Source organism: Molossus molossus, unplaced genomic scaffold (assembly GCF_014108415.1).
Source record: "Molossus molossus isolate mMolMol1 unplaced genomic scaffold, mMolMol1.p scaffold_m16_p_11, whole genome shotgun sequence".
Taxonomy (NCBI): Eukaryota; Metazoa; Chordata; class Mammalia; order Chiroptera; family Molossidae; genus Molossus; species Molossus molossus.
In genome coordinates, this window is record NW_023425346.1 from 99,474,076 (window position 1) to 99,486,806 (window position 12,731).

At 47.7% G+C, this 12,731-nt stretch overlaps 1 protein-coding gene across 1 annotated transcript in view; it reads right to left on the minus strand.

The window, feature by feature from the left end:
• DNER (delta/notch like EGF repeat containing) overlaps positions 1-12,731 on the minus strand; it is a 270,425-nt gene that overhangs the window by 158,174 nt on the left and 99,520 nt on the right. Inside the window, exons 2-3 of the mRNA XM_036254307.1 lie at positions 3,709-4,005; positions 829-923 (exon numbers count right to left, since the gene is read on the minus strand). Of these exons, the coding sequence (XP_036110200.1) occupies positions 829-923; positions 3,709-4,005 (392 nt within the window). The remainder of the gene's footprint in view (positions 1-828; positions 924-3,708; positions 4,006-12,731) is intronic.

Sequence of the window (12,731 nt, forward strand, 5' to 3'; positions counted from 1 at the left end):
GACCCTATTGCTGGGAAGGCAAGGTGGGCAGAAATGGACCTGGATAAATGGAAGGGGTCTGTAACATCTGCTGCTCCCTTAAAAGGGAGCCAGTGCAGCGAGCCGGGTAGGCAGGTCCCTCGTTCTTCTACACTCTCTGGAGACTGGACAGAAGATGACCACTGGTTGCATGGGAGGGGTGGTGGAGAGGGTGCGGTAGTTAATAGCAACGGAGAAGGTCAGGCAATGGAACTGTCAGTCAGGCCTGGGACTCTCTAATGCTGACTGCACCCCAGTCCCAGCAGGGTACACAGCAGGTACTCTGCCCACCTGCTTCCCTTTGCCTGACCCCGTCCCCACCAGTGACAATGTCATTTGAAAGAGCTTAAGTTTAAAATAAAACGAAATGCTCTCTTCTCAGCTATTTGTTTTTTAAAAGAATATTATAACGTTTCCATTTTAAATGTGGGGTAAATTATGCATAAGAATTTAACCAATGGTCCATTGACATCTTAAGAGGCCAAAGAACGTTGGAAGCATAAACCATCTGGGAAGTGAAGGGTCTGGCTCTGGGTCTTATCTAAGGCCTCAGGGTTTCTCACCTCACATCTGACTCATCCAGTCCAATTCCATAATTCTGTCTCCATCCTGGTGGGACCCCGACTCTACTAGTCTCCTCTGAAATAAACAGCACCCTCCAGTTTTTGAGGGACACTGGCCACGTCTACACATGAATCTCCTTGCACGATTCTCGGCACAGACCAGTTACCGACGAGCTACAGGGAGAGACGCAGCCTAGCATCCAGCCACAGTATCGACCCACCAGTTTTGAACTGAGAACTTTCTTACTTGACTGAGGTGTTCTGTGGCACTTCAAAGGACACCAGCCGGCCGCCCGCAGAGCTGTTAGAACTGGCATTCCCACAGGCAACGTCTGGAGTCACCTGGGAGAGAAAAACAGGCTGTTCATAGCCCAAGATAATGTCATAGAGCACACTGGCATGAGATGCAGCCCTCTGTTCCTTTCGATGATGCCGGGGTGGCAACAGAGAAGAGACAAATGAAACCTGACCAACTCAAAAGGAAATGACAGCGTTGCATTTGAGTTTCTGAAATGTGAACGTTTTCCTGGGAATAGTCTACCCTCGGCGGACATGGAAGAACTGATCATAGGATACCCCAAGAGAGGGCTCGGGGTCACTCCCTGCCCTACATGTAACAAGCCACTGGCCTCTGCTCACGCCCAGGCTGGGGGGGTCCTCAAGGGACGCAATGCTTAGGGAACACAGAGGAGCCTTCCAGGACTAGCTTACACACAGTGGGTCTAAACCCTAACGGCAGGGAGAGCGAGCCTTCAAGTTTAAAGGAACCATCGCCAAGAAGTGTCTGGTCTGAATGACCCTGCCCTGTGCGGAGATGGGTCTCAGGATGTACGAAGGCCAGGTAACCGGGTAGCTGCCCTTTGTCCCCCTGTGGACTGCACCTTCGTTTTTTAAGTGAAGCATTCCCGAAAGTGTTATACGATGTGTCCAAAACAGGAGCCTGGGGGTGGAGGGAGAACTGTGCTCATCAGAAAGCACACTGTAAACACCTGAGCTGTGTCCGAGGAGGTGCTTCTGACCAGTTCGTTCATTTACTCCTCGGACCATGATCACTGCCTTCCCCCATGAAAGTCTAAATAAAAGGGTATTGAAAGTGTCCCTCGTCGCTGAATTAACTGAGGACGACACAGAAATTCTCAGCTCTTTCACCCGCCCGACACCTAGAACGCATCGACCAGAAGGCTCAGCAGTCAGATGCTACAGGTGAAGTCCACCGCGGACATTCGAGGACAGGAGTCCGACTCATTAAGCGTATGACCAGAGCTCCATAACTCTAGTTTCCCAGGGCTCCCCAGAGCCTCGGGCTCTCGAAGCACCATCACCCCCTGAGAAATCCCTCCAGCATTTTCAACCTGCGTCTTGAACAGCCTACAAAGTAACAGCAGGTCAGGATAATACGGCGTTTCTCTGCTACATGTAGCAGCTGTTGGATAGCATGTCTTTAAATAAATCGATTGAAACGGCTGGTTGGGAAGGACTTTTCTTTAAAGGACACTTCCTTGTAAACGTGGGACCGAATCTACTGCCCAGTCGAGAAGCCAGTCATTCGGCAGAGAGGTGTTGAAAGGTCACGTCGAAGCAGGCATTGACAGGCTGAGATCAGAACCGTGCACCGTGTTGCAGGTAGGCTAAGAGCACTGCTCTGCGGTCTGAATGTGGCCTTCAGAATTGTGTGGCGATGGGGGGAAAAGTGGGTCAACTGGTTATAATTACCCAAGAAAATGAGAGAAGAAACGCTGCCTTATTTCTTTTATAACATCGGAAATTTCTAGACACATTCCTTCACTCTAAAAGCACTACACAAAGATCGATGCAGTGTTTTCCATTTAAGGTACAAAATCTGTAATAAAATGCAGCTCCGTGGCTACATGGATGTCATATAAAGTATAAAGCACGGAATGAAATCACACTGTCCGTGTCACCTCAAATTCATGATTTCCCTTTGCTCCCAAATTCTTCCAGCCAGCAAATTTCTATTTTATGGCAGCTTCTAGGGGTGTGCTGAAAATTTTATAGTATACACAATGAGACTTTTGATGAGCTTGAAAATATAATAAGCCAGACCCAGAGTGTACAAGATTCAGTAAATAGAACTTGTTATTGACAAACTAAATAAAATTTGCAAATTTTATTCTCAAAACATTTTAGAAAGCAACAAATAAACAACGAAACCAAAAGTCATAGACACAGACAAGATCATGGTGATTATTAGAGAGAAGACGGAGGTGGAGGAGGGTAAAGGGGGGCCAAATGGTGAGGAAGGAGACTTGACTTCGGGTGGTGAACACACAATGCAACATACAGATGACGTATTATAGAATTGTACACCCGAAACCTATGTAATCTTATTAACCAATGTCACTCCAATAAAGTCAATAAAAAAGTTTTAAAAATCAATGATAGCTCTTTTTTCTCTAAATCCCATTGAAGTGCTACAAGCACCCAAACAATAACAAAACAAAAAAACAAGAGTCAAGCATAATATTCCATAAGTAAAATTAGGTCAACAATAGCAGGTCTGTGATATGTTCATGTATATGACTCTTCTTTAAGCTGTCTACCCCCAAGTCTGAGATTATCTGACAGAAATGCGTGTGGATATTGGTCCCCAAAATAAGTTCATTCCTTTTCTTTTTTTGATTACTCTTTTTATGCTCACGAAACAATCTCAGTCAAACTGTCTCATCTGTGTAACCAAGAGAGATTTCCCAAGCAAATATAGATGGGAATAAGATCGTTTGGTTGGGCCTGGCCAGTTTGGTTCAGCGGTTAAAGCGTCGGCCTGCGGTCCGGAGAGACCGGGGTTCGGTTCCCGCTAAGGGCACGTACTTCGGTTGCAGTTTGTCCCCGACCCTGGTTGGTCGTGCGGGTGGCAGCCACTCGATGTGTCCCTTCACGTTGATGTTTCTCTCTCTCTCTCTCTCCCTTCCTCTCTCTCCCTCCCACTCTATCTGTACAAAAAATGGAAAATTGTCCTCGGGTGAGGATAAAAAAAAAAAAAAAAGATCGTTTGGTTGCCCGGGTAACTTACAGGTTTTCCATTCTTATTGCTGATATTAGAACTACTGGAATTATCTGAACCTGGCTAATCCCTTCCATAAAAACACACACAGCAAAACATTCTCACCTCCACTTGATCCCACTTCATTTCTACAACTTTCTGGCCTGTTTTTGGCTGCCATGTGGGCAGGGTCACGGTTGCCTGAGAGCTGGGCAGGACGCTGTCAGGGTCCCGGGTAGCAGGGACAGGCGGAAGCTGCCTGGGTGGGCTGGCCTCGGTCCAGCCCGAGGCTGGGGCACTGGGACGTGCCTGCTCACAGTTCGGACCTTCATAGCCTTGAGTGCAAACGCAGAGGTAGCCGCGGCCGCTGCTGCTGCAGTTGCCATGGTGACACGGGTTGCTGGCGCAAGGATCCGCCACAATCTGAAAGGAGACCATAAATGGGTCAATTATTCCCTCGTAAGAAAAGTGCTGCCATGGCTGGGAAACAAGCTCGGTGCCGCAGGGCTGCTGTTCTGCTGGGTTACGCTTTCTCAACTCCTTGCGCTGTGGGGGGCAGCCTCCCAAGGTCACCCCAACATTGGCCTTGCCACAGGACACAGGCATCCAGCAAGGACACACCCAGAGTGGAGAAGAGCCTCCCGGACCTAAGGTCCTGCACAATGTTGCTTTCAGGAACACATTATTTAGAGAGATTTTTCTAAGCCAAAAATTGAGGCTTACTAAGAAAGCATCAACTTGGAACTTGTAGCTGTGCGTCATGACAAAGGAGACCAGGGATCTACAGTAAAATCTCCCCCAGCACATCCTGGCCTGTGGCGAAGCTTCCTCGGGCTGTGTATCGCTCCTACAGATGTACTCACCTCTCCGAATGTTCGACCTGATGAACAGAGCCTTCAAAGAGACTGGCTTTTAATTACAGGCTTCCACAACTGAGCGTGCATGGCAATTACACGCGGGGAGAGAGCACGGTGACAAGGGGGAGTAAGCAGAATCTTACGAAAGTTCCTGTCTCATCACTCTGGAGGGTGACTACAGAGAAATGTGACCCTGCTGGATATAGAAGATAAAATTCGCTTGCGCGTCTTTGAATCGCGTTCCTGTTCTACGTGTTTACTCCGAATCCTTTGCTGACTTCTGGGTGGCCACTCGCTGTCACCTAGAGATGCTAGCAGACAATGAGAAACAGAACGGTGCTTCCCGAGCAGCGCAAGGGCTCGGACCTGCGCTCCGTACTCAGGTGGCACGGCTGCTGCGATGACAGGAAAGCAGACCTGCAGCTGATGGGCCCCTGGCTCCAGGGCTGATCACAACAGAATTCAGGAAGGAACCGACTGCAGAGAAATGCAACCCCGGTGTCTCCCACTGAAACGGTTCATACTTAATTCTGCATGGAAAATGGCCACAGCGCTTTGCTAATTATCCTCATCAAACACTTTCCAACAAACCCCTTGCAGAATATTAAGGGGTTTAGGGTTGAATAAAATGAAGCTCCAAAAATATTGCATTGTTAATTCTCTGCTATCACCTGGCAATTCCTTCACAGAGCATCAGAAAAGAGTAGATGGATTGGTATCTGAAGAGCATATTTAAACTGTAAGTGATTTTAAAAATCTACAAGCTTTATCAACTCAAAGTAAAAACCAAATCCTTCCACAGCAGACCAAGCCCCCCCTGCGCTGACACCTTCCTACCCTGGAGTCCTCTCTCCTCACACGTTCCTCCTCCCTCCCCACTTTCTTTCTGTCCCTGGACTATGCCAAGGTCGTTCCCACCTCAGGGCCTTTGCACCTGCTGGGCTCTGCCTGGAAAGCTTTCCTCCCAAACTCTGCATGGCTCTGTGCCTCGTTTTACACAGCACAAGTCTAAGTGTGAGGGTCACTACTGCCACTGAATCCCCACTAAGTTTGAACTATAAGAAATAACCAAACTGTCAAAATGCATGAGGCAAAACATCATCATAATTGATGGACCTGACATTGGGGATACCCAAAATTTAACAGGCAACCTTTTCCTGGCTATAATTTCTAGCTCCTAATGATGGCCAGGGGTGGAGACTAAGACTTTGTAATATCAGCTATAAGCAGAGTGAGGGACAGCCCCGGTATAATGGGCTCCTGCTGACAGCTGCCCAACGAGCTCATTTATTAACTACTGTACACACGGTGCATCAGATTAATTCATCTGTTTAGGCTACATACTCTCACATCATAGGAGCAATCGGAAACTGTCCCATTTTGCTGGAGACTTTTCCCCGTGTCAAAGAATTCACTCTACAATCACAAGCATTTCGGTGGCTGTGTCCAGGGCGGCACGGGAGGTCAGACCTCAGTGAGACTGCCTGCCAACCGCAGGGACTCGGGATGGGAAGGTGTCTCGAAGGACACTTCAACCACGACCGCTTTTCCTTCCTTTAACTGTCTGTTGCCCATGTTTTTGGCTGTCCCAACCTCCTCTGCAACACACAAACGGAGATGAAAGGTCAGAGTTAAAACAAGTACAAAGAGGCCCGTGGATAAGGTTGTTAGACCCAGTAAGTCACAGCCAGCAGGTTGTCTCAACGCACAGGACACCTTCATGGGCACTCCCTGGGTAATGGTGGGGCTGGGGACACAGCTACCTCCCAGGGGGCCTCCAGCTGCTCGTTCAGAGAAGCGATGGGCTTTGCTACCGCTGCTCTGCTCTTACAGCAAACTCGTTATGGCTGGTGAGTAATTCAGGTGGCATCACCGGGCACCCCTGATAGGCAGGTAGGGTACCTAGGAGAGGGGTCAAGAAGAGGAACAAAGCCCAGTCTTGGTCCTCAGAGAGCTTGCGGTCCAGTAGAAGGGTCAGACACATGAGCTTGGACTTACCCTTGGCAGCCTAATGTCAATTAATACCCTGCTGAGAGGCAGTGTTGACCATGACGGTCATGTGCTTCACTGAGCTCCAGTCCCTACTGTTGAGAGACAGAACGGGTTCAGTAACTGCAGGTGGGAAATGAGCGGGTTACAAGCAGGGCCAGTGGCCGGTCCCAACAAAACAGAGGTCGCAAAAAGGCATTTTCTAGGGGAACACGGGGCCAGCTGAACCAGCAGAGTCCAGACACGGGCCCTGGTCCGCACAGTGGCTGAGAGCACGGGACAGGTTGCTTGACCCCTGGACACACACACCTGACGTGAAGGGCTGAGGCAGGACAGCTCAGGGCCTCCTCCCTCTGCATGACTTCAGTTTCTGTTGATGGCCACTCAGCTGTCACTGACACCGTTTTCAGAGGGTCCAGAGAAGCAGAGGACCAACCACCCCCACGCACCTGTCCCCGTGCTCAGTGGGAGTCGGCCGGGGAACAGAAGCGTGTCTGCAGAGTGCAAACCAACGCACACAGTCAGGAGGACCTGCAGGGACAGGAGAAACACGTCCTGTGACCCAGGCTGCACAGGCCACCGAGGGGACACAGCGGACTCCTGGATTCACGGAACAGTGAGGAGGAAGGTGTAAATTCAGAGGAGGATTCGTGTGGGGTGTGAAGAAACAAGTAGAATGGGCCATTTTTTAGTAATTTTTCTGAGCAGCAAATCAGTTCAGGGACTGTGCACTACAGACGTGGATAGAGCTGTAGGAAGAAGTCGGCTTATCGAGCAAGGGGCAGAAAGGAGGCTGTAGCCGGGCACTCAGACGGGGCTGGGGAGCTCTGCGGGGAGCCTGCCCTCCGCACTGTGGGGGCTCAGCAGGCCCCCTCCTCTCCACTTGCTAAGCCAGTCCAAGCCCTCCCTTCAGCAATGACAGTGGGGACAACCAAAGAGGTCTGCAGACGTTGTCAGTGCCTCCGAAGCCAAATCACCCCTTAAAGAAACAGACTGATATATCTTATTCCATTGAAATGTTTTAAAAATCGGTAGGCCTCCAGAAATGAAATCAAAAGGCAGCCATGTGGTGAAAGATAAAAACTGTACACTGTATTACAATGGACAAAGGCCTTGCCGACTCCTGGCTGTCAGTAACAGGGAGACACCTCAACACAAAGGGCAAAGAAATAAGCAAGCGATGTGCAGAACGATTTGTACACAATCATGCCATTTTCAATAGTTTTCAACACAAACAAAACCCTATATAGTTGTATGTATATAAGCACACATGCAAATTGTGAAAGCAGAATGAACCATGGTTTTAATAACTTGGGCAGCAGAACCAATTAAGGGACCTTTGAAAATACATATCCCCAGCTCCAAGCTGTTCCCGAAACCGCGAGGGTGGGGTCTGGGAACCTGAGCCTCTCGGTGAGTCCCAGGTTCTGACGCCCTGGTCCCAACACCGAAACCTAGTTCGTCAGTATGAACCAGGGATGGAGAACTACAACCGCAGGCCAAGCCCAGCCTGCTTCTGCAAATAAAGTTTTATTGGGACACGGCCCTCTTTACTGCGCCACCTCAGCCGCTGAGGCACAGCCATGCAGACAACCTGGGCCATGGATTATCCGGCCCCCGTCCAGACTAGACCGAATTTGGGTTCACAAAAGGCAGACACAGGTAGGGGGGTCTATCTGGGTAAACTTCAAAGAAGACAAGTTAGCACAGGGCCATGATCACACAGATAGCAATTAATACGTTTTCCTCCCCACCCAACTCCCTTACTGGGCTGGTGTACACCAAGCGTTTTGATCACAGAAAGGATCGTTCACGACAGAAGTTAAGGCCGAGAAGGGACCAGACGCCCTTTGGATCATAAGGACGTGACAATCAATCTGGGCACGTGGAAGGAATACCTACGCAGACAGCGCACAATGAAGTGAGACCTCTGTGAGGTCCACCCCCACCTTTCCTTCACCGGAAGGAGTGTGGAAACCTGCTCCCTCCCTCCCGCCCTTGGACTGAAGGAAATGCAGGTGAGCGACGGACAGCTCACTGCAGAGGCGAAACAGATGCCGATGGAACCCTGCAGGGGGGAGGGGGAGAACCACACCGACCAAGGGGCCTCGAAATAGCAGGACTGTCCACTCTTATGGGGAATCCAGTGAACAAGATAAACCAGCCAACAAAACAGAGACAGACTAGTAGATACAGAGAACAGACTGACAGCTGTCAGAGGGGTGGGGGTGGGGGCTGGGTGTAAAAGGCGAAGGAATTAAGCAAAAACAAAAAGCAAGCAAACAAACAAAAACCTCATAGACAGACCACAGTAAGGTGATTACCAGAGTGAAACATGGATAAAGATAAGGGAGAAGGGGGTAAAGGGAGATAATGGTGACAGAAGGGGACTTAAGTCGGGTGGTGAACGCACAATACCATATATAGAGGATGTATTATAGAATTGTACCCCTAAAACCTACATAGTTTTACTAACCAATGTCACCCCAAAACATTCGATGAAGAAAGAAGTACGTGACTCCGCCACGGTGCCAGCTCAGGACCAGCTCGAAACAAAGCCGGAGTTTCTCCCCTCGTGGGTGCTGGATCCACTGAAGGACGCGAAGGGATCCTTTCTTGTCCCATGTGAATTTCTGTTACCTGACATTTCACCATGTTGTTTCAGTACTTGGAAAAAGTACCAGAGAGGCACTGAGAATTGCTTGGAGTCTCACTTTAGGTATTAATATCTACAATACATTCTCTCTCTCTCTCTCTCTCAGCTCCAGCTTCTTTATCTGTCAAAGGCATACCTTTTATTTCTCAGAGTGGTTATCAGGATTTGAAGAAGGAGAAGGAGGAGGAGGAGAGGAAGTAGGAGGAGGATTGGGAGGAGGAGGGGAAGGGGAAGAAGAGGAAGAAGTAGGAGAAGAAGAGGAAGAAGAAGGAGGAGGAGAAGGAGAAGGGGAGGAGGAAGGGGAAGGGGAAGGGGAAAAGGAAGAAGGAGGAGGAAGAAGGGGAAGGGGAAGAGGAAGAAGAAACAGCAGGACTATCTACTTCTGCCCCAGCGCGGATGACTCCTGATTTGAAGTTCATTGTTTCCAGAAAAGCAGTAACGAGCACCTGTTACCTGAAGTGCTCTGACACAGGAGAGAAAACCTGGGGTCCCTCTCCCCTTTGTGGGTGATCTTGGACAAGACGGGATGTGTCCTGGGACTCAGCCTCCTCACCTGTGCAAGGAAGGAACGGGACTAGAGAGCCCATGTCCTTTCACTAACACTTGGGTTCTCGGTGCAGGATAGAAACCGCACTGGGTGGCATGTGCTCGTGCTGAAAGCAAATGAACAGTGTTGGGTCCAACTGTCAACGTGTTTTCATCTGAAAAAAGGATATTTTTTCCACTTTGTTCAATAATGATCTTAACTAGATTGCAACGCCAACTGCTTACCCACCAGGAGTCAAGATGTGTGTGTGTGGGGGGGGGGGGGGATCACTACAGTGTTTATGCCAGTAGTAGACTGAGCCAAGAAATTCATCCCATGAATTTTTTTTCCCCCAAATCCAAATAATAAAAATGCTCATTCACTTTACTGGACCAAGGACGCAAAACCCTAGTGAGATACACATTCCCATGTTTCAATATTCCTTCCCTTCTGTATTAGGGACCCGAGAGCTGCTTGAAAATTATTCCAGGACTAACCTGGGCAGTCATTGTCCCCCTCGATTCTGAGTCAGTTTCTTAAGATCAACCTGTCCTGATTTTTCACGTGAGGTGAGTCACATTTGAAGTAGGCTAGAGGGACATTACCAGCAGAATCCAAACTCTTGAAGGTGAAATGGATCCATTAAAAATAAACATGTCCAATTATTTTTCTACTTTTTCATGGCATCTCTTTAAGTTCGGAAATTACCTTGAAATTACACTGCCCTTGCCTGAGTCTGGCCAACACACATAGTCAATAGTCACACTGACCAACCTTTAAGCCCTGTTCAGTTGCAAATATATCAAGAATGAAGCAACTTTTCTTCAAAAATCTGGCAAACCCTCTGTGGTCTGGATTCCGTCTTCACTGAATTCCAACTGCATTTACTGGTGTAGACACATCAGCCTCGACTGAAGTGATTTTCTTTCTTTTTTTCTGCAGTCACTCAAAGATAAGTTTCTTGAATCAGAAACTTCCAGAACAATTTCAGCGCCTACATTCTCGTCTTGCCTTTTCAGAGACGCTCAGACATTCCAGCAAACACTTTACAAACCAATGATGCCACGGGTACAGGGGCGTGTCAGCTCTTACCTCCCCGCCCACTCAGGAAAAGAGGCTGTGGCAAACTGGGAATTAAACTTTCTGGAAGATTCTATGGGCATCTCAACCAAGGCAGGAAAAGCGTTTTAATAAATCCAACATTCACTTAGAGTGAAGACAGGTGGCAAATAGGAATAGAAGTGAACTTCTTTAATCTGATAAAGTATATCTACCAAAAAAAAAAAAAACCTACAGAAATAGAAATAGAATACTTATTGGTGAAATGTTGAAAGGTTTCTTCTTGAAATTGAGGAGAAAGCAAAGATGTTTGCATCATCACATCCACCGAACATTGCAGTAAGGTCCTGGCCAGTGCAAGAAGACAAGAATAAAGAATAAAAAGAACCCTGGCCGGTTTGGCTCAGCGGTTGGAGCATTGGCCTGCGGACCAGAGAGTCCCAGGTTCGATTCCTACTAGGGGCACGTACCAAAAAAAAAAAAAAAGATAAAAAGAAGACATAAGGACCGAGTAAGAACAAACACTGTCACGACTCATAGACTCTATGGTCATGCATGAAGATAAATTGTTAGAATATAGAATTTCAGCAAGTTTGCTAATACAAGGTCAAAATTTCTTGAAAGAGACAAACAATTGCATCTCCATGCCTCGGAAACAAAAGTTTACATTTTAACAGGGTGCTGTTTACAATATATCCAAAAAAAAAAAAATCAGATACCTAGGAATAAATCACAGAAAGAAGTATGTGGACTTAACAGAGTTCTGCAAAATAGTAAAGTAATACTGAGCTAAATTAAAGAAGATATATATAGATGTGTGTATATATATATATATAGAGAGAGAGAGAGAGATTAGAAAACTAAGATTCACATTCCCCCAAAGCTATTTACAGATTTAATGCAACAAAAATCACAAGTTTTTGTTGTTGTTCTTGTTCTTGTATAAAACGTCTCCAAACAGCACAGATGCTCCTGGATAAAGAAGCATGTGGGAGACTCGCTCCATAAAGAATCAGGAATCTCAAGGCTACAGCCACTAGGACGACGGAACAGGGAAAGAACTAGAACGATCATATGCAGACACCTCCTTTCTGCAACAGAGTCGTGCGGTGAACACAGTCTTTCTGATAAACTGACATCCATATTGGGGGGATTAAACTGGACTCCTCCCTCACACCATATACAAAAATAGAATTTTCTTTCTTAAAATAAAATCTATTTGTAAAAATTCCTGATCTCCACATCCAGCAGTGATGCGGTGAAGAAAGCACTCTTAGGATCAGGTGGCTTTTACGAAAGGTCCGGCAATGTAGCTGGAGGGTGGTACATTGAGAGAACATCGACTGGCCGCCCCCTGCATGCCCCCCACTGGGGATCGGCCCACAACCTGGGCGTGTGCCCTGACCAGGAATCGAACCAGCAACCTCTTGGTGCAGGGACTGATGCTCAAGCCCTGAGCCACACCGGCTGGGTGAGCAAAGTACAGTTAGTTCTATTAACTGGCAAATGGGCCACATGTCGGGGAATTTTAAAAGGAGATTTGGTGAAACAATTGAAGATCAGTTCATAGTATGTGATGATAAAGAATTTGACTTTGGCTCTGAAAGCAAGTTAATAAAGAATGTTAAGCCCTGGTCGATTTTGCTCAGTGGTTAGAGCGTCGGCCCATGGACCAAAAAGTCGAGGGTTCGATTCTGGTCAAGGGCACATACTTCAGTTGTGGTTTAGTCCCGGCCCTGGTTGGGTCATGCAGGGGACAACCAATCAATGTATCTCTCTCACATCGATGTCTCTCTCTCTCTCTCCCTTCCTCCCTCCCTCTCTGTTTGAAAATAAATAAAAAAATATCCTTGGGTGAGGATTTAAAAAAAAAAAAAAATGTGACAGATGAAATATTTTAGAGAACGGCCCCTAGCAACAATGGGTGATGCATTTTAGGGTGTCCACCTGGAGACAGAGGGCTGCATTTGGAAACGCTGGAGCTACCCAGGTGAGGAAAGGTTGGGCCGTGTCTAAAGCAGGGTCAACGCAGAGAGACGGGAGGCCGGCTGGGGGTCGCAGG